The sequence below is a fragment of the Homalodisca vitripennis genome, chromosome X (assembly GCF_021130785.1).
Source record: "Homalodisca vitripennis isolate AUS2020 chromosome X, UT_GWSS_2.1, whole genome shotgun sequence".
Taxonomy (NCBI): domain Eukaryota; kingdom Metazoa; phylum Arthropoda; class Insecta; order Hemiptera; family Cicadellidae; genus Homalodisca; species Homalodisca vitripennis.
The window spans coordinates 66,539,879-66,560,523 of record NC_060215.1 but is presented as its reverse complement, the minus strand read 5'-3'; the positions used below and the strand labels follow the sequence as shown (position 1 = coordinate 66,560,523).

The 20,645-nt window shown below is 34.9% G+C and overlaps 1 protein-coding gene across 4 annotated transcripts in view; it reads left to right on the top strand.

Annotated features, from left to right (window-relative positions):
- LOC124369107 (rab11 family-interacting protein 1) overlaps positions 1–20,645 on the top strand; it is a 74,233-nt gene that overhangs the window by 42,819 nt on the left and 10,769 nt on the right. For 2 of the 4 annotated variants that reach the window (XM_046826856.1, XM_046826858.1), the window contains 4 exons: positions 4,636–4,814; positions 9,721–9,964; positions 15,833–16,069; positions 18,616–18,785. In XM_046826856.1, coding sequence (XP_046682812.1) covers positions 4,636–4,814; positions 9,721–9,964; positions 15,833–16,069; positions 18,616–18,785 — 830 coding nt within the window. The remainder of the gene's footprint in view (positions 1–4,635; positions 4,815–9,720; positions 9,965–15,832; positions 16,070–18,615; positions 18,786–20,645) is intronic. The other 2 variants (XM_046826857.1, XM_046826859.1) reach the window with 2 other exon arrangements.

Sequence of the window (20,645 nt, the reverse complement as noted above, 5' to 3'; positions counted from 1 at the left end):
ATTCTGGAAGACCATTTTATAAACTACCACTTCTATTACTTAAAAAGGAAAAACTATTTAGAATTTTAAATATATTCATTTCCCTGAATATCTGCAAATTCCTTTGAAGTAACGTGGTATTCTTAGGCTCCCCCCCCCCTCCACAAAAGATAAATTATATAAGTAGAGTTTAGATGAAAGTATTTGGTTTATTTGTTGATTGTACTAAACTGACCTTGTGTACCGGTGAAATCATTGTCTCGTACCGAAAGTTCTTCCACCGCTAGACCTCTGACCCGCAATACTGGCCTGCAGTCTGCCCCACGGTAGCGCTGTGTTGTTATTTATTTGTTATCTTTGTATTTCCGAATTGGATACATGTATTTTCTAAACATCACAGAAAGGAAATTTATTAGGTATACACAGTGTTTTGTCGACACATCGAAAGACACAGAGATAAAAGCTAAGGAGCTTAAAATAGGTGATAGTGATTAATCATCACCGAACTTTTCGCATATCGCACGAAATGCTAGAGCACTGCAGCTTTGTGGCATTTCTTATAAATACTGCTAGTAATAATAAATAGTCATAGTTGCACTTGGCGTAAGGGTTAAATACAGTACTACAGTTGTCTATTTGGTTTGAAAATAGACTAGATAATTGGAAATTTTCGACAGGGAAAACCGGGAATTTTAAAAGATATTTTGAGTGGCCACCCTGTCTGAGTATTCAATGTCATTTTATCATTGTTTACAGGATGTCTGCTAATCTTACAAATAGGAAATTTGGCTTAAATATCAGATGTTAGAAAATTTAAATTTTTGAAGAAGTGCTTGAATGTTTTGGTATGGCTGTGTTCTAGTTCTGTATTATACTAGCTTTTAGCATGAACAGAGAACTGGTGAACAAATATGTACTAAACCATAGTGATGGGAAAAAAATGTATGAAAAAGAATCACTCTTTTTGTAATACTGCAACCTTGTTCTTGCCACTTAAAACACCTCTAAGCTCGACTCAATATTGTGTGAGGAAATCTGTGGTGAAGGGATCAAATTCCCTACAAGAATTTAGAATTGCCGCGAATAACTCAGTCTACTGTGCTGGGATAGTTCCAGGGTTCACAAGTTAATTGCCTTTAATTGGAGGCCCAGAATACAAGAGATCAGCTGACTATTCAGATATCAGTGCCTTCTCATCATAGCCTCAGGAAACCAAAAAAATCCCAAATTCGGTAGTGGCCTAACGAAAAGAACAGTTCCATACTAGAATCCTGAAATACCATACTCACCAAATAAAATACAATAAGATAGCCTATCACCTCTGGAATAACAATCAGAATTGGGCTAGTCACCACAACTCCTCGGGCCCTTCCTATAAGCTAGACCGAATAAAGATAAGAGTCGGACTGGTCACCACAACTCTTAAGGGCCCTTCCTGTACACTAAAGCAGTATAGCAGTTAGAGTTTGTGCTGGTCACCACAACTCTTCGCAGCCCTAATTTTCAAATATAAACTAAAACCGATGACGCTGGAGCCTCACTAGAGCTTAACTAAAATGGTATAACTCAGAGCCCGTCCTAACATAAGATAAAATTGAACGTAATTAGTTTTGGGGCCTTTCTCAAAGTAAAATAAAATAGAGACCACTGAGGCCCTAACTGGGGCTTAAGCTAAACGGGAATGCACTGAGGCTCCTACTGACTAAACTGGATACACTACGTCCCTCACTGGGGTCTGACTGAAGCAGAATAAGTTGGGCTCTACTGAAAAGAAACAAAATTCGAAACTCTCTTGGACCCAGATTAAAACAGTACTATTTAAGTAGGCTTTAAACAAAACTAAATGTTACGTATACTTAAGATATATTAACTGTCCACTTACCGGTTTGACTGATGCGATGTGCTGAATAGCCAGACTGACCCCAGACTAGCAACTGACATGCAATCCGTATACAGTAGCAGAGAGAGACTAGTGACTGTCGAGCCAGCGTGCTCCCAGCCCGAGCTACCACTCCCCCCTCCTCGACTCTACCGCAGGGGTGGGGGCTCAAACGCAAATGACACAATTTCTAAAAACGTGACCCCCCTTCAATTTTGGCTTGTCACAATATATTTTTTACATACTTGTAAAACTCATTTGGCACTCATAATTTATAAAAAATATAGCAGTGGTAAAGTGCCTCCTACTACTTTTTTGATAACTAAAACAAAACTAAAGCTGATGCAATTTTTTTCATTGCACTTGCTGACAAAAATTATGTTAAACTTGAAGGCCAGGTAGCGACAATCTATTTAAATGCCTGAAGTCTACTATCAGCCATCTGGCCGCCTGCTGCCTAATGGGTTGAAAAACAGCAAGCTGAATAGAATCATCCCTCACAATGCCAGGCCAAACTAATTTTTCTGGTTGCTGGGTATGTTGCTCTCTCATCCAATTAGGGTTAACATCAGCCCAATAACGAGAATTGTGTCTGTTAACTTTACCATTTAACATGAAAGTTGCTTTATCTGAGAAAGCAATGTTCCGCATCATTATTTCAAAAAATTCTACTCGACGATCCAAATCATCCTCACTTAGCTCATGAACTAAACTAATTTTGAACGCTTTATAACCACTGTCATGTAAAACTTTCCAAACTGATTTTTGAGATGTACCTAATATTTGAGAAACATTTCTTGTTGAGGCATGAGGATCTTCTACAACAGACTGTAAAACGTCAAGTGAAAGTGCTTCGTTTGTAGCCGATTTTGGTCATCCAGGTTTGGGACGGTCTTTAACGCTGCCTGTTTCCTGGAAACATTGGATTGTTTTTTTAAACTCCTGATTAGATACAGGGTTTCGATTGGGATAAGTGTCATTAAATAAATTCCATACTTCATCAAAAGATCTTACCCAGTCTCCCTAGCCTTGCATCCTCAGGCCTCTTGTTTACTTAAACACTCCATTTTAACATAAAGTATCACAAAAGTAAAGTATCACAAAAACACGTCTTAACTTTGTTAATTCCAACCAGAAACTGAACACTATACTGGACTTCCTCAAAACTGATAAGATTAGAGAGGCCTGTCCTGCAGCAGGTAATAACTGGAAAACAGGTTTGAGTTTGTTAGGAAAGTGGTTGTCTATTGAAGTTATTTACTTTCTGAATTTGAATGTTCATGTTTTGCCTCAATTAATTTTTAATTAATTTCAATGAGCTGCCATTTCGTACTGGATTGATATAGAAAGCTCTAGTTTCCACTATTCTTTTCTTTTATCAAAACCTTTCAAATGAGGTGTCACTTAATGGGTCTTTACATTTAAAAATAGCTCTCGGAATATATAACTTGTATTGTAAACTATTATGAATAAATGTGTTTGAATTACTGAAAGTTTGGACATTTGAAAGTAGTCCATTTGAAAGAGTATATTTTTGAAAGTAACACTCATGTTACTGTTTGCTGAGGTAGTTTCTGTTATTTCCTATTTTTATGTATTATTTTGAATCATCGTCGGAATAAAATTCTTCTGTATATTTTTTCACGCTGCCATATGATAGGCCAGTCATTTGATGCTGGAATTATGAGTAAGTATACAGGTTACTTAATTCTGCCATATATTTCTTAACCCAAAATTCTGTAATTTGAAACTTATAGTAATAATAACAGTTAGGCTAGGTTTAGATACTCCTTTAATCACTTTTGGTTGAACTTGAAACTCTGTACATCAATATGAGCCCTAAGCCTTCGAGGTCAGTTGAAGATTTAAAATTTTAAAATAGTTTTTGACCTCCAATTTTAAGATGAAATAATATGATAATTCACAGTATTTTAATAAAAATTATTGAGGGTCATTAAAGTGAACCTCCATTGGAACCTGATTCCAAACAGATTTTGACAACATTCTTAATAGAGTTTTGATTGATTCGAAGCAGATTTGACAACATTTATATTAGATTTGACTACATTTGTAATGGATTCCAAAACATTTGTAATATATTTTACATTGATTCAAAGCAGGTTTGACTACGTTTGTAATAGATTTTTCATTGATTGTAACAGATTTTTCATGGGCTGTAGCAGAGTTTTCATTGATTTTTTTTCTTCATTGACTGTGGCAGATTTTTCACTTATTTTTTCTTCATTGGCTGTAGTAGATTTTTCATTAATTTTATGAGAATTTTCATTACAACAGCTTAAGAAATTATAAGCAAACCTGAACAGTAAAACAGTTATAGATTTGGTTATTTTTTCATTGAATTTACTGTCTGATTTCTCAGATTCGTTTATGGTCCAATGGTTTACTGATGTCCCCAAAAGTGAGCTAGGACTGCCATATCACTGTCTACTTATTTATTTATATATAAAATATTCATTTGTATCTCTGTGAACAACATTTTAACTAAGTGTTTATAGCATCTGACACAATATTGTATCTGTAAATAGTAAGCATTAATATGGTGTAATTAAAAATCTGTGGTATACTTTATTTATTATTAGGCCTGCAAGTAACAACTTATCAATCCGTTCATATTGTTATTGTCAGTGCGATTGATAGTTTGTTCAAATGAAATGTGTCTTATTTATTATATTATTATGTTATTTGCCTGCAAGCTTGAATGTTATTGCAAATTTTTAGATATTCAATTCCACTTAAAAGACTCGTGACTCTTTCAGGTAGTAAAATAGGTGGCAAGCACAAGAGCAAGGAGAAAGTTTTCCCTGAGACAGGGAGCTTGCGGGAAGTGAATAAGTTGTCTCATGGCCTTGGTGATTCAATAAAACCTTCACAGCAGAAGGCAGGTGATGCGGACCCGGGTGTCATCAGTGAAGGGGAAAGTGAAGATGATTTCACAGTAAGTTACTGAATTGTAGTATGCAAGGTAGCCCAGTGACCCATGCTCCAACATGTACAGCCTGACAGATTTACTTGTTTTGACTGGAAGTGATTTCTTCATAAATCACGCCTAAGCAATCTATCAGATTCTTGAAAATTTTTAATCTAAAACCGGATCATGTTTTACTTAATTTTAAAAGACTGTGCACCATAAACATGTTGATAAAAAACTATTACATTTTTTCGTTCCAATGTCCCAGCCAGTACTAAACTTTGGATTGTTTAATATATAAGGGCACTGCCATCTAGTTCATGAATCTAGAAGTGAATCTTATTATCATATAAAACTAAAAAGATTGAATAAAAAGTTGAAAATTAGATGGTGTAGCTTATTTTATAACCTAACAAATAAAAAAACACAGAAAACTAAACCCAATTTCATTTACAATATCTATCATTTCGTTCCTATATAAAATGGAGGTTTTTAACTTTAGAATGTCATATTTAGGAGAGAAAATTAGCCACTTCTAAATAATAACAGTTTAAATTAATTACGTACAATCACAACACAGTTAAATTTTATGTTCTAATGTATCAATCTCTTCTTCCAAATATGGATTAAATCATCCACTCTTTTTATTGTGTCAAGAGCCACGGTTTAGGAATTACTATTTAAAAATTTTGTTTTGCTAACTGCCTCTCCATTTTAAGAAAATAAGACAGGGCATAAATCTCCTTCACATCAGTGGGCACATCCCAATTTGTTTTGTATATATTTATTTATTTAACTGTTAAGATTATAAAAGAAAATATAAGATATTAGGAAAAGGGATGGAACTATTTTGTATACTTAGTCTTACGTGGTTGATATCATGACTTATCAAGGTTTTCCAGTTCAAACTCCATTGAAAAATTGCTAGAACAATTTGTAAATTGTGTTTTATTTTGTCTTTCTTTTTTATACCTTCATTCATTTGAAGTCTCAAAATTTGGGGTTGCCACAACTCCTCCCCATCTTTCCATTTTTCCACTTTCTTTGAGTCAGATATCCTGCATCTTTTTGCATTTAAATTTTTCAGACTAATTATCCTATAACTAAATTTGTATTTTTAGGAATCCTAGATTTGAAGATATGTAGGTGTTGTTATAGATTTTACACATTCAAAATCAAAAGATACCACCATAAGCTACAACAAGTAAAAACAGTTATGGTAAAACATCAATTGTTACTTAAATAAAAGCTTTGTATGTGTTAGTTAAATGAGATAAACCATCCAATGCTATAAATTTAGGAATGGATAAAGTGGGTGCTCGAGCTGCTCTCTGTGGAATGAGAGGCTCAGGTAGCAAATATTTAAATAGTACCAATCAGTTACGTGGTGCAGCCCTAGCATTGCACTTCAGAACTAACTGAAATAATCCCCCAAACCTCAGCAACCTTGTCCATATGAATGATTTATCTCCTGTGTAACTAATACAATCAAATGTAACGATAAGGTAGTTAAGAAGTTATAGTAATTAAGCTTCTTCTTTGATTATTATAATCCTATACAGATGTCCATTTCCTCTATAGTATGTTTTACTTTTTTTTTAATTCCAATAGCAAGCCTGACAGTAACTCTAGGGCTCCCACCTGTCCCACTGTTTTCAAGTGTTTCCTAATTTGTGCTATTTAATTGTACATTTTCACAATTTTCTCACCTATTTCTCATTAACAAGATATCAATTTAAATACAGGGTGATTCATGAAGTTCTCCCCCCACTTTCTTACAGCACATTGTACTAGTAAAAATAATGAAAAAATGTTATATAAACATAGGTCCGAAAACGCTTCGTTAGCGAGTTACAGCTAGCGAAAGATTTCGCCTGAATTCCTGGGTAAAGAAGAGTAAAAATAAAGCCATACTGAACTTTTGGAAAGGTTAATTAAGTAAGAAATATCGTGGATTCTTATGTATTTTTACCTGATCATCATCATCATCATCATCATCGTCAGACGTTTCCGTTCTCACGGGTCGTTCGTACACAGCCTCCTCCACTTTAGTCTATCGTTCCAGGTCTCCTCTTCATCCACCTGTATTTTCTGTAGTCCCCTTCTCTCTATGTCTTTCCACACTTGGTCCTCCCATCTTCCTCTCGGTCTTCCTCTTGGTCTTCTTCCTCCTTCCTCCTTCTCCAGTGCTATTTTTACCTGATAAAGCTAATAAAATAGGTTTCAGAACTGTACCTGTAGTAGTTTTTGAGGGATTCAGGGTTAAATGCAAAAAATTGGGGCACGAAACAATGTTTTTTTAAGTTTTGATGTACAATAACTTTGTTAAATTGGTAATAAATACATAAAATCAGCAAACATTAATTGTAGAGAATTTAATTCTGAGAAAATTGATATAATCAAAGTCTAAAATAAAACAGAAAATAAGTACCAAAAAATCAATTTTATATTCAGTATAATACATTACTAGCTGTAAAGAAATACCGTACGGTATTTAGTTAAAAATAAAATAAAAAACAAAATGTTTGTTCCTTAATGATGAGATAAATTGAGCAAACAAGATTAACTGTAAAATAAATTTGTTTGTAAATAAAAATATCATGTTTTATTACGTTGTATTTTTTTTAATGAAAATTTACATCAAATGTTCGAAAATAAATGAAGCAAACATTTTCCCATTATTGTTTACTAATCATCGAAATGCAGTTTTTTGTTTTATTAATTTCTAAGTTGGTAACGCACGAGAATAAAAGCTGATCAACAATGGTATTCTGTACTGTTACGTTAGAACTGTGTATTAGTGGTGTTTGCAAGCTACAGCAGGAGATCGGGTTCTGTGAATCGTGTTATTAAATGCAATCTTTCTGTGAGTTATAATTCGATTGTTTATTTCAGCGAAAAAATGCCTTACTTATTTACATCAGAGGAATACGCTGATATGGTTTTTATTTTGGGTTACTGTAATGGTAATGCTAGAGCTGCTGTAGAAGAATATGAACTACATTACCCTAATAGGAGGATTCCAAATACCAAAACAATTTCAGGAACTTTTCGTACTCTTCGGGAAACAGGATCACTACCAAGCACTAGAACCAATTATGAACGAGCTGTGTCCAACTTGATGATGATATTGTTTTATTAATGCTGTTCATCGCAGTCCAGGTGTAAGTACACGACGTATTTCTAGGCGGATAGGAGTTACGCAGTCAACGGTTGTGGAGGTCACTTAATCGAAACAAATTTTATCCGTTTCATAAAACAAAAGGTTCTACATCTACAGCTAGGGTATGGTCCGCTTCGCTTGGAGTTTTGCAACTTTTTGAATATTAATAATCAACTCTACAAGCGTATTTTGTTTACGGATGAGGCACAATTCACTCGGGATGGTGTCAATAACTTGCACAATGAACACTCATGGGCAGAAGAAAATCCACATGAGGTTAGTGGAACAGAACTTTCAACACCGATTTAGCGTCAATGTCTGGTGTGGCCTTTTGCACAATCGCCTGATTGGACCTTTCATATTACCTGGACGCCTAAATGCTGAGTTCTATTTGCATTTCCTTCAAGAAGAGTTGCCGCAGCTGTTGGAGAATGTTCCTTTTACATCTCAGACAAAATTTGTACTTCCAGCATGACGGGAGCACCTCCCCACTTTTCACGTGCCGTTTCTGGTTACTTTAAATCATCAATTTCCTGGACACTGGATTGGTCGTGGAGGGCCTCACCCTTGGCCACCAAGATCACCAGATCTATCTCCATTGGATTATTGCATCTGGGGATGGATGAAAGACATTGTATACAAGGACAAAAGTGAATTCTCATGATGAATTAATTGCCCGTATTATGGATTCGGCTGTGCAGATACAGGGAAGTCTGAAAAATTAAGAAACGCAACAAAAGCAATACACAAACGTGCTGCAAAATGTATTGATAATGATGGCCTCATTTTCGAACATCTATTATAAAAAGGTGCGTACGGTTGGCCCAACCTGATTAATTTTGCTTAAAACTAGTAATGTATTGTACTGAATAAAATCGATTTTTTGGTACTTATTTCTGTTTTATTTTAGACTTTGATTATATAAATTTTCTCAGAATTAAATTCTCTACAATTAATGTTTGTTGATTTTATGTATTTATTACCAATTTAAACAAAGTTATTTTACATCAAACTTAAAAAAAACATTGTTTCGTGCCCAATTTTTTGCATTTAACCCTGAATCCCTCAAAAACTACTACAGGTACAGTTCTGAAACCTATTTTATTAGCTTTATCAGGTAAAAATACATAAGAATCCACGATATTTCTTACTTAATTAACCTTTCCAAAAGTTCAGTATGGCTTTATTTTACTCTTTACCCAGGAATTCAGGCGAAATCTTTCGCTAGCTGTAACTCGCTAACGAAGCGTTTTCGGACCTATGTTTATATAACATTTTTTCATTATTTTTACTAGTACAATGTGCTGTAGAAGTGGGGGGAGAACTTCATGAATCACCCTGTATAAAAGAAAAGGCTATTCTGGAAGAAATGTTTCTGTCAATATTAATGGAACAATAGACAAGAGAAAAATATATTCTCAAAGACATAAACAAATATTAAATTCATGTTAAATTGCATAATATTGGTTCTAATACTTAATTTAATTTCAAAATTTATATGTACGCATGAACATGATATGTTTCATACTAAGGATTTAGGCAGGGAATACATAAATCATTCCAATAATAAAGTATGAACTTGTTGATGAAAATACAATGTACCAATAATAATACATAACACTATGAATTGTTAAGGCTAAATATTAACAAGCTCTTACATTAACATTCTCTCTACAGACAGCATTATTATCAAATTTGTATACATTCATTGCAATAAGAAAAGCATTAAGTTGAATTAAAAATAATAATGAGTTAATTTTATTGGCACAGTTGGACGATCTGTCGCACAAGGGTTCAGGATACTCTTTGGAGATAGGAGATAGAGAGCGAGACAATTACTCGGTTGCTACCCACTCTTCACCAAACAGTGGATCCCTGGAGAATCTGGCTGGAGGAGAGTTCTTGCGTAGGTCGGATACCTTGCCACCTGCCAAGCCTCCACGTATAATCAATCCACCACCAGAGCCCGTACTAGATGAATGGGAGCAAAAGCTGTATGGCAAGTATGGCAAGGGTAAGTTTCTGATTTCATAAGTGATACTCCTGTTAGGGAGTTAGATGTAATTAGTATATACATATTTTAAAAAGCCATACAATTCTTTAAACCTTTGAACATAGAATGTATTCTAAAATAAAGTGTGGAAATAAATAAACACCACCTTTAAATGTAATTAAAAACAAACTCTGAAAGAGATTAAGATGACTAATTCCTTAACTTACATTTTTGACCAATTGCTAATATTTGACATAAATAGTTTACCCATGAAAGTATTCAACTTCTCATCTATAAAATTTTCACCTAATTGGACAGTATAGTTTGTCAGAATTATTGATCTTGGATTTAGCAATGAACCATGACGTGAATAGCTCTCAAATCAGCAGTGTACATTAATCATTTCCAGCCCAAGATGTGCAAGATAATTCTTTTTGAGGTGGATTTGTCAAAACGTACATCATTATTATAGTTGTAGTTGTACAAATAAATTTATTAGGAGTCATTAACTTATTTTACAACATCTTTTTTTCTTAAATTTCTGCCATGAAATCAACAAATTGTTATTGATTGTATGTATTTAGTTTTGATTCACTCTCTGAATTTTTCCCCCTCCCACCCATACAAGTAAAACATATCCACAGTACTGACATTTAAATCTGTTACATAGTTTCATATTAAACCGTCTGATTTAATATTACACTAATAATAATAAAAATTTTAAACATTACATTTAGTATTTATTTGCTTTATGTATACCGGTACTGACTATTTTTTATACATGTGATTTGATAAATTTCCATGAGAAATAAATGATTTTGAATTTTGATTTTAAATTTATGTATAGAGCGCTACTGGATACTTAAGATTAGTTAACATTTTTTTTAGTTTTCTTCAATAATGTTCCATGCACCTTGCATTTGTTGCTACTATTTTCAATTTATTTGGTCTTGTGCCTAAGCTTGGAGCATATACTACATGTAGTTCTTTTTTAGATCTATAAATATTTTTGCCAAGTCGTCGCAGAGCTTATTCCTTCCAAGTACCCCCTAGAAACAACATTGTCCTTCATATTCTCAAGTTTTCTGTGTACCAAACCTAATTAACCAGCTTACATTTACATTTATTTTGTCTCAGTATCTCAAGAAAATTTTTTTTGGACTAGACAGGCTAGTCTAGTACTTAGATCATTCAACTTATTTTTTGGCAGCAATATTTTGAATCTACAGTATGATTGATCAATGAGCCTACCAGCTCTCTGTAGGACCTGATTTAATTGATAACATTATGACAGGAAAAAGAAATATCAGTATTTTAGTAGTGCTGATTAAATCCACAAAAGGCACATCTAGAGTATAAGAACTTCCGGTTGATACCATATTTATGTGTATGAAATAATGCAGGGTGTATCAAAAAGAATCATCCGTTTTAATAAAATCATAACTATTCTGTTTGTTGAGCTAAATGCGCCAACAACGTACTGTTGAAAAAATTATCTTTTAAAGTTTTACATGGTTCCCGCTAGGTAGCAGCAGCGCGCTTGAGTTAACGCCTACTTCATTTCTAGTGAAAATGGCGTCTGCACCACAAAAAGCGTTTTGTGTTCTACGTTTTTTGCAGTGTGAGTCTGTAATAACTGTTCAGCGTGACTTTCTTAATAAGTATGGTGTTGATCCTTCTACATCACAGAGCATTAGACGACGGTATGCACAATTTCAAGAAACAGGTTGTCTGTGTAAAGGCAAGTCACCGGGCCGTCCCAGAGTGTCCGATGAAGACGTGGAGCGCGTCCGCCATTGTTTCACACGCAGCCCTCAGAAATCTGTTCGCCGCGCTGCTCGACAGCTCAACATGCCTCCTATGTCCATCTGGCGTGTGTTGCGTCGACGATTACTTGTGTTGTGTTGATACAGACTTCAGATACTGCAAGCTCTTCGTGAGGGTGATAAAGAACGACGCGTGGAGTTTTGTAACTTCGTTCTTGATAAGACGATAGACGATGAACATTTTGTATCGCGCATAGTGTTTAGCGACGAGGCAACATTTCATTTAAATGGAAAGGTAAACCGCCATAGCGTTAGAATATGGGGCACAGAAAAACCACTTGAAATTGTGCAACATGAGAGAGATTCTCCAAAATTTAATGTGTTTGCGCGGTTTCACGGGAAAAGGTGTACGGTCCATTTTTCTTTGCTGAGAACACTGTTACAGGAATAACATATCTCGATATGCTTGAGAATTATCTTTTCCCCCAATTGGAGACTGTTTCGAACGACTTCATTTATCAACAGGACGGGGCACCGCCACATTGGCATCTGGCAGTCCGGCAATTTTTAAATCAAAGAATTCGTGACCGGTGATCGGCCGCACTGGACAAAATGACGCATCCTTACATTTCTGGCCTCCAATGTCACCGGACCTTACTGTATGTGATTTTTTCTTGTGGGGTTTCATCAAAGACTGTATATGTGCCTCCGCTACCAACAACAATGGATGAACTGAGGAATCGCAGACAACAGCTGAGGAATCGCATTACAACAGCTGTGGAATGGCATTACAACAGCAGTGGAATCAGTAACTCAGGACATGCTCGCTGCAGTGTGGGATGAATACCGCATAGACATATGCCGTGTATCTAAAGGTGGACATATTGAACACCTTTGAAAAGGTATGAAAAAAAACTTTTTGAGTTTCCTTTTCAGCCAAAAAAATTAGTAATTGTATATGTTTACTACTGTTCGAAATATAGACATGCCAAATCGGATGATTCTTTTTGATACACCCTGTAGTTTTAGATACCTAAAATTGCTATACAAAAATCAAGAAATCCTTTTAAATGATATACCAGGCGTCCCACAAAGAGGTTTAAACGTTTGATTTTATAAAACTCTACACAATTCATTAAATAGGTTTTAAAAATTTCAGCTCTCTAGCAATTGTTGAAACAAAATGGTGGCATTGTGAAAACTATACTTTAAAAACAGTATTTTTGGTTTTGTAAAATTATTTATTGTCATATTCTAGAGAAATAAAGCATTTCAATCAGAAAATTAGAACATAGTCTATTAAAAACCCTACAATTACAGTCCACAATTATTCGAACTGTAATCCATCCATAGCGACACACTGATAACAGTGCTTAACAAATGAATCATAAGCTCTTACAAAGAAATTCTGTGGTATCTGGAGAAGTTTCTCTTCAATTGATTGTTTTAATTCCTCATCATTATTGAAGCTACGATTATAAACTTGTTCCTTTAAGTAACCCCACAGAAAGAAATCACACACAGTTAAATCTGGGGATCAGGGTGGCCAATCATTTCCACGACCAATCCAACGGCCATGAAGGTTGTCATTTAGTATTTGCTTGACATGATTTGTGAAATGAGGGGGAGCACCATCTTGTTGGAAGATTTTTTTATCCATTTCTGGAACCGTAAAATGAGGCAAGATTTAAAACCTGTTCATACCTATTCCCAGTCATTGTACTCTCTGAAGTGTTATAAGATAGCACCCATATTACAACTGATAACTGCCCAAACACCAATTCCTTTTGATTTAAGTTGAGTCTGTTCATGAATGTGTGGATAATAATTACACACTTGTTATTGGCAAGAACCGGTGTTGTAATAATTACAATTAATACGAGAACAAAATTCCACTCTCCTGTTCGAATCATCTTCAAGAAGATTATGGACTATGTTACTTTTGTAAAATGTAATTTTTTGTCTTTTTATTATTATCTGTACTGAATACTTTGGAAACCAGTTTCATGTTCAACCTTCCTTAGTGGTTTCGGTCTACCTGGAGAGCGGAGCATTGATGCGCATATTAGTACTTCTCTTTTCTCATTTGATCTCTAGAGTACTTTTTTACAACACTTCCAGTTTCTAACAAAAGATTTTTCCGTTTAGTTATTGTTGGATTGCTAGGTGGTTTAACTCCTGGGTAGGCAACCTGAAATTGTCTTAATTGCTTCTGTAATGTTGCCAAAAGTAATTGCCCATGCACAACACTTCACTTTTTGTTCAACATTAAACATTTTTCAACAATAAGCCTTATTAAACAGCTGTTCTTTAAAACTGCAATGCAGTAATCAAATCAGGTGATTCAAGAAATGGATTTTTAAAGGAAGCAAAATGGTAAAATTTTCAATATGTCACCATTTTGTTTCTACAATTGTTAGGGAGCTCTAATTTACACAGAATATATTTAAAACCTACTTTAATAATTGTGTAGTTTGAAAATGTTCGGTGCATAAATGGGCAAGTAATATAAAATTAAACGTTTGAACCTCTTCGTGGGTCACTCTATATATATATATATATATATATATATATATTTTTTTTTTTCAAGATGTTAAACTAAAAATGTTATAATATACAAGGACTGTCCAGTAAGTATCCGATACTTGACAATTGCTCCTTATCGATGACAGCTACCGTTATCAGATTTAGCATATACTATCTTTGTTCCCTCCTGCTTGCACCAAGAATAGCTCTCATTCATACCTTTAATAAGTCGTCTGTCAGTCAGTATTTAGTGCGTGTGTTTCTTAAGATTTTGTCAGTCCCTATGTTTTTCTATTCTTTTTCAGATTTTTTTTCGCCTCAAAAATGACGTAACATGAGGATCAACGAATTTGCATTAAGTTTTATTTCAAATTCGGTAAAACATGTGCAGAGATTACTCAAATGGCCCAGCAAACCTTTCAGGGAGCAGTCATGTTCCGACTTCTGTGAATTTGTGGTTTAACTATTTCAAAAATAGTTGTTATGTGGTTGAAAATTATACTCATTCTGGCCAGCCTTCATGACTATGAACCCCCAAAAACATTGAACATGTATGGTTACGAGTACGCAGACAATTGCTTAACAGTGTGTGAGTTCGTGGAAGATTTGGACATAGCAGAACCATTGTTGTTGAAATTCTGTCAGAATATGGATTTGAAACAAGTAGTTGCAAACTTGGTTCCAAAATTGGTCTTTGTTGTTTCAAAATGAGCGGTGTTTTGAAGTCACAAAAGAGTTGTACAAAACCATGACCACCGACCCCGAATTTTAAAAACAGGGATCGCCAGCGATGAAACATGGGTTTACAGCTACGATTCTGACACAAAAGCCCAATCACCAGTCTGGATCAAACTTGGAACCCAGCCCCTCAAGAAAAGGCGTGACAAATTCAAAGCAAGATCAAGACTGTGATGACAGTGCTTTTTAGTTATAAAGGGTAATGCAACACAAATATACTCCAGAGGGCCGCACTATCTCCAAGGATTACTACCTCCCAAGTTTTGAGACATTTCAGAGATGTGGTGCAGCGAAAACATCCTGAATTGTAAGCCAGCAGAGACTGGATGGTTCACCACAATAATACACCAGCTCATTCCTCTCAAATGATTGCTAGATTTCTAGATGTTGACTAGGCACCAACCAAACCAGTCAAGTGCCACATCGTCTGTACATTCTTGGTATGGCACAATGTGAGTTCTGACAGTCACTTAAATTGAAATCTCTGTTTAAAGGAACCAGATTTCAAACAGTGAAGAGATCAAACTGAATGTGACGGCGGAGCTAATGGTGATCACGAAGGCTGATTCTGAAACTTGTTTTTTGAAATGGGAGATCATCAAAACAAGTTGCATCATGTCCTATGGAGAGTATTTTGAAAGAGAGTAAAGTTTGGTTGCGATCGGTAAGCTAGTTATTCAATATTATCAAAATATCGGATACTTTCCCGACAGAATTTGTATATATGGAATACCTAAAAAGTTATGCAGTCTGCAATGTTTGCAGATTATTTATTTTATTAATAAAGTAGAATATTTACTCTGGATAATATTTGATTAAATATCACATGCAATTGACTGAGATAGAACTGTTGGTTTAGAAGGAATGAATGTGGAGCCTACAAGCACACTTCAAAGAAGAATGAACGCCTTCAATCCTCTATTGTCTTCTACCCCTGCTCATGGGGATCCTCCCCCCAAACTTCCTCCAGTGGCTACTCCATCTCCTGGTACTCCACCTATACCCCCTTTTACCTTTGGTCATTTGTCCAATACAATTGTAGCTTCAGCATCTGTGGAAGAACTTAGCACTGTCTCTGAAGATAAACCTTCCCAAGGCAAGATTATATTGTTTTCTAGTTTAGCACTCTTCTTTATTTTCGCACTGCTTTATTGTCTTCTCCTCTTAGTAAGGGTATCATTCTTCTCTTGTTCTCTTTGAATGTTCTGCTGTTCCTTGTATTTTCAATTTAAACTAAATCTTGTTGTGTGTCGGCCTCCTGTTGAATAGTGGTAAATTTTAATATATGTTATCATATTTTCTTGTTTATTTTTTATTAGTTGATCTATCATGGTATTCTGTGCATGTTCTGTGTTGTGTTTAAAAGCATGTGCTATTTCCTTACACACATTGTGTGTAACTATTTTTAACTATTATTTAATTAGAGGTAGTTTGATCAGATCTTAGGTCTACAGGATCCACCAAATCTTGCACTTGGTCCTCCCATATCTGAATCTGATCTATGATGTAAACTTAGATACTATGCAATATTAGGGGTGTATAGTTATAAAAACTGTGTTGGGACAAAAATGAAAAAAAAAATTTATACCAGAATCAGTTGACTATCCAGAATCAGTTGTTATCCAGCTTAACAAATTAATGTGTTGTAATCCTATAACAAGAACTGAGTGAACTGGCTCATAAGTGAAGTAATGCTAGGTATTAGGGGAGGGATGTAACTGGGTTTTTTGTTAAAATTGACACAAAAAGTGGACTCTCCTTGATTCCTTAGTCTTTACTCAACAATATTTTATAGATCCACTTATTCATTTACAAGGGGGTTTACAACTTCATCTGCAAATAACACATTCTGTAAATAGTTCACTGATTGAACAATTATTTTAAATCAATTTAAATATTCATATTTAATTTCAATGGTTAAAAACTTATCTTTTACTGATATTCATGATTCTATTAATAAAAGAATGTTTGAACATGAACTATGATATACATTGATGTTCATGTTTTTGTCTTAACTAGACTAGGAGATATTTAATTTGTTTAAAACTGCTGTTTATTATGTTATTTTATTTGAATCCTAAAAAAGGTAATTATGAGTTATTACTGGATCAACTTCAGTTTGGTTTATACTCTTACAACCGCTTTCTAGGACATCAAGGTAAGGAAATGAAACAAAAAATAGATGCCACAAACATATGCAATAAGAGATTCAAATCCACAAGCTTCTTATTGCCACGGCCGCAGCTCCCAATTAATATTGCTGTGACAGCCTAGCCATATTCACAAGTAATTATTCATCATTAGTATGGTGTCAATTATTTAAGGATTCAAGTGGTTGAAAGATTAAGCGGTGCAAACTCGAATGATTTTTTTTCATTTTTAAGCATTCCTAGTAATCTGCTCTGTACAAGCAAATTTTTTAGTAACCCCAATGCACAGGTTGCTCTAAACACATTAAAATTTTTAAAAATAACCTAAGCTTCCATTGACAAATCCCACGCTCATTTGGATGCCTTAAACAATCGGTTGACAGAGACAGACATTTTTGCTAATCCACAGTCTCAATATCCGGTTTGCAGACACAATAACACTGCACTGTATGCAAATAATACTGCACCATGGCATTTGGACTTTGAACCTCTTATGGCTTGCTGCAGAAACAATGGTTTACGCCATCTAGTTTTCCTTTACTCCTTCTCTTGTTACATTAGAAAGCTTTTGTAAAAGTATAAACCAGGTTGAATTTGATCCAGTAATAGCTCAGAATTACCTCCTAAATTTCTTATTTCTTATCAAATTAATTTTTCAATTAACGTTTGCTTTTATTTGAAGAAATGCAATACTTTATATTTTCCATAAAAAAGTTATTAGTGCTGTATTCTATACATTGTTTGAAAATAAACTGAAATCATGTAAGTTCAAAAAAGTTGACTACTAAACTCACACTTTTGGGTAATAATTTTAGCATCATATAATAGTCCTAGCTAAACATTGTCTATATTTAATTATTGCATTATTACATTCAATCACAGTCAATTATTCAGTCTCTAAATTATGCAACAAATTGTACCACACATATAGTTTAAGCTTGATATTGTATGAGCTGAATGATTTTTTTAACAAGTGTAATACAGGTATTTTGAAATAAACTGACTTTAGTTCAATCTTAGATTCAAGTCTCAAATGTTTCATGGTTGTAAAATAAAAACAGGTTAGTTCTCTATTCAATGATAGACCATTTTATCATAATCAATCTGAGACACCTGATATGAAACACCCTGAATATTATTACTTACTCCATGAGAAATAGTACTGTAATGTTTCCAAGAAAAAACAATGTGGAAAAATAATGTAACTCAGTGTAGTACGAATTGTAACGGCACATAAAAAACATAACCTGCCTATCAGGCAACCAGAATTGAGCAACTAACATTTTGCCTTCTTCGAGCAAAACCTCACTATCATAGGTATCTTTGCAAAAGCCACTACATCCTCTGTCCTGATTCTCAGAGTTAATGTAAACTCTTGATTTGCGTCACTGATTACTCCAGCTGTATGATAACATACTATTCATAACTTCCATAATTTAATTGTAATACTCAATATTGATTATGTAATTTGAAATAAACTTTATATTCACAGATTTCAAGAAAACTTCTACCTTGTCAATTCCAAGTAAGACCTCCTCCTTGAAGAGCTCCATGGAGAGGATCATAATTGGAGGTGAAACTGAATCAGTCATCAGTCACAGGAACAACTCCAGCAAATATTCTTCAGAAGTTTTGAAAAAAATTGATGGAAAATCACGAGAGGTAAAGCATTTAAAATTAATGTAATGTTTAAAACTTAGTAAGTAAAAATCTAAATTTACAGTGTATATAAATAAGTTGGTAAGTAAAACTAGTAGTGTAAATAAATCTAAGTTAAGCTCTAGCTTTCATTAATGAATTGAGTATTACTTTTTCAATTTCAATTTTAACTCAGATTAATTTGACAGCTCCTTGAATCAAAAATTGAATAATCTCAAAACGTTGTATTTTATTAGACGTGGTACTTTAAATTGTGAAAGAAGATCGACATATGTTTGCAGGTTGATCCGAGGTTGTATCCACTACTGTATTGAAGTTTATCTTTGTTAGTTTTACTCCTCTGCTACGACAAGCCCCCCTCCTCCCCAAGAAAAAATACGCAACAATGCATTGGACAATTAAAGTCAGCCAACTGATCGTCCCGGACCTGGGCTCTATACGAGCAGTAAACAAGCGGTTGAGCGGTAGTGACCGTGATAAAAATAGGTTTTAAGTATTATTCAGTTGCCGAAGTGGGGTCTCTGGACGAAGTTGTCCAACTCTTGTTCTTGAGTAAAAATAGTATTTTGATAAGACGTGTTAGATAGATAGCACAGGCCTGAAATGTACAGTGTTCACCCTATAATCAGACTTAAGAGTTTGATTTGTTGAATAGTATAATATGTTTAATGGTTTGATAAGAGATGCAACCCGATTTTTTTTGTACAGCAGAATATCAGTTGGATTTCTACCAGGCCTAATAGACACCTTTTGGCGAAGAAAATAGTGGGTTAACTACAACAAGTAATGCCAAGAAGGGGGCGTTTTCGTCTGAAATGATGCACATTAATGACAGAATGAGCTGAGGGCTGAGCGACAGGAGAAACATTTAACGTTTAGTTTTGGCATCGGATAAGTGGCATCATGTGGTGTACTGGCCTGCCACTCGTCTTTCGTGTCTAATGTCCAGTGTTCCCCATATGTACAATACAAACATTAAACTTTAAGTTGCTACTCGTTCCAGCACTCACCGCTTACCGTTTGTATCGCGGCCGAGGCCTCAGTTTCGTATTTAAACGAATGCTCCACACACACACACACACACACACGTTCCAATTGGTCATCAGATTACATAGGTTAAAACAAAGAAAGTGATTTTATGTTTTGATATCACGATCCCATGTAAACCTCGACTAAACGGCCAGCTTGCGCTTCATGTGCAGGAACTAGTGGTAATCAGATGGTGCCAAGTCCAGGCTGTAGGGCGGGTGATCAAACTGTTCCCAACGAAATTGTCAAACCAATGTTTGAGTGTCACCAGCGGTATGGGGCAGAGAATTGTCATGGAGCAACACAATTCAGTTACTGAGCATTCCTCTCCGTTTGTTTTGAAATGCCTGCCTTAGTTTTCTTAAGGTTTCGCAATACCTTGCCGTATTAATGGTTTCACCTCTTGTGAGAAAATCAATCAGCAAAAGGCCTTTCCGATCCCAAAAGACAATGCATATAATTTTTTGTGCAGACATTGTTGCTTCAGAATATTTATTTCTTCAGGGATTGCGTGTGTCGCCACTCCATTGACTGCTGTTTGGATTCCGATGTAACTTGACGGACCCAAGTTTCATCACCTGCCACAATTTTGTTTAAAAAATCTTCACCATCATCACTGTACCATGTGAAAAAGTCAAAGCACTTCAGAGTCTCTTTGGTTTTGTGCACGTCAGTGAGCATTTTTGGAACCCATCGGGAACACAGCGTATGATAACCTAAGCAGTCCATAACAATTTCGTACAAAAGAGTGTGTGAAATTTGTTGGAAAGCATCAGATAGCGTTGTCATAGTGAAACGTCTGTTCTCTTGGATTTTTTCGTCAACTGCCCTTAC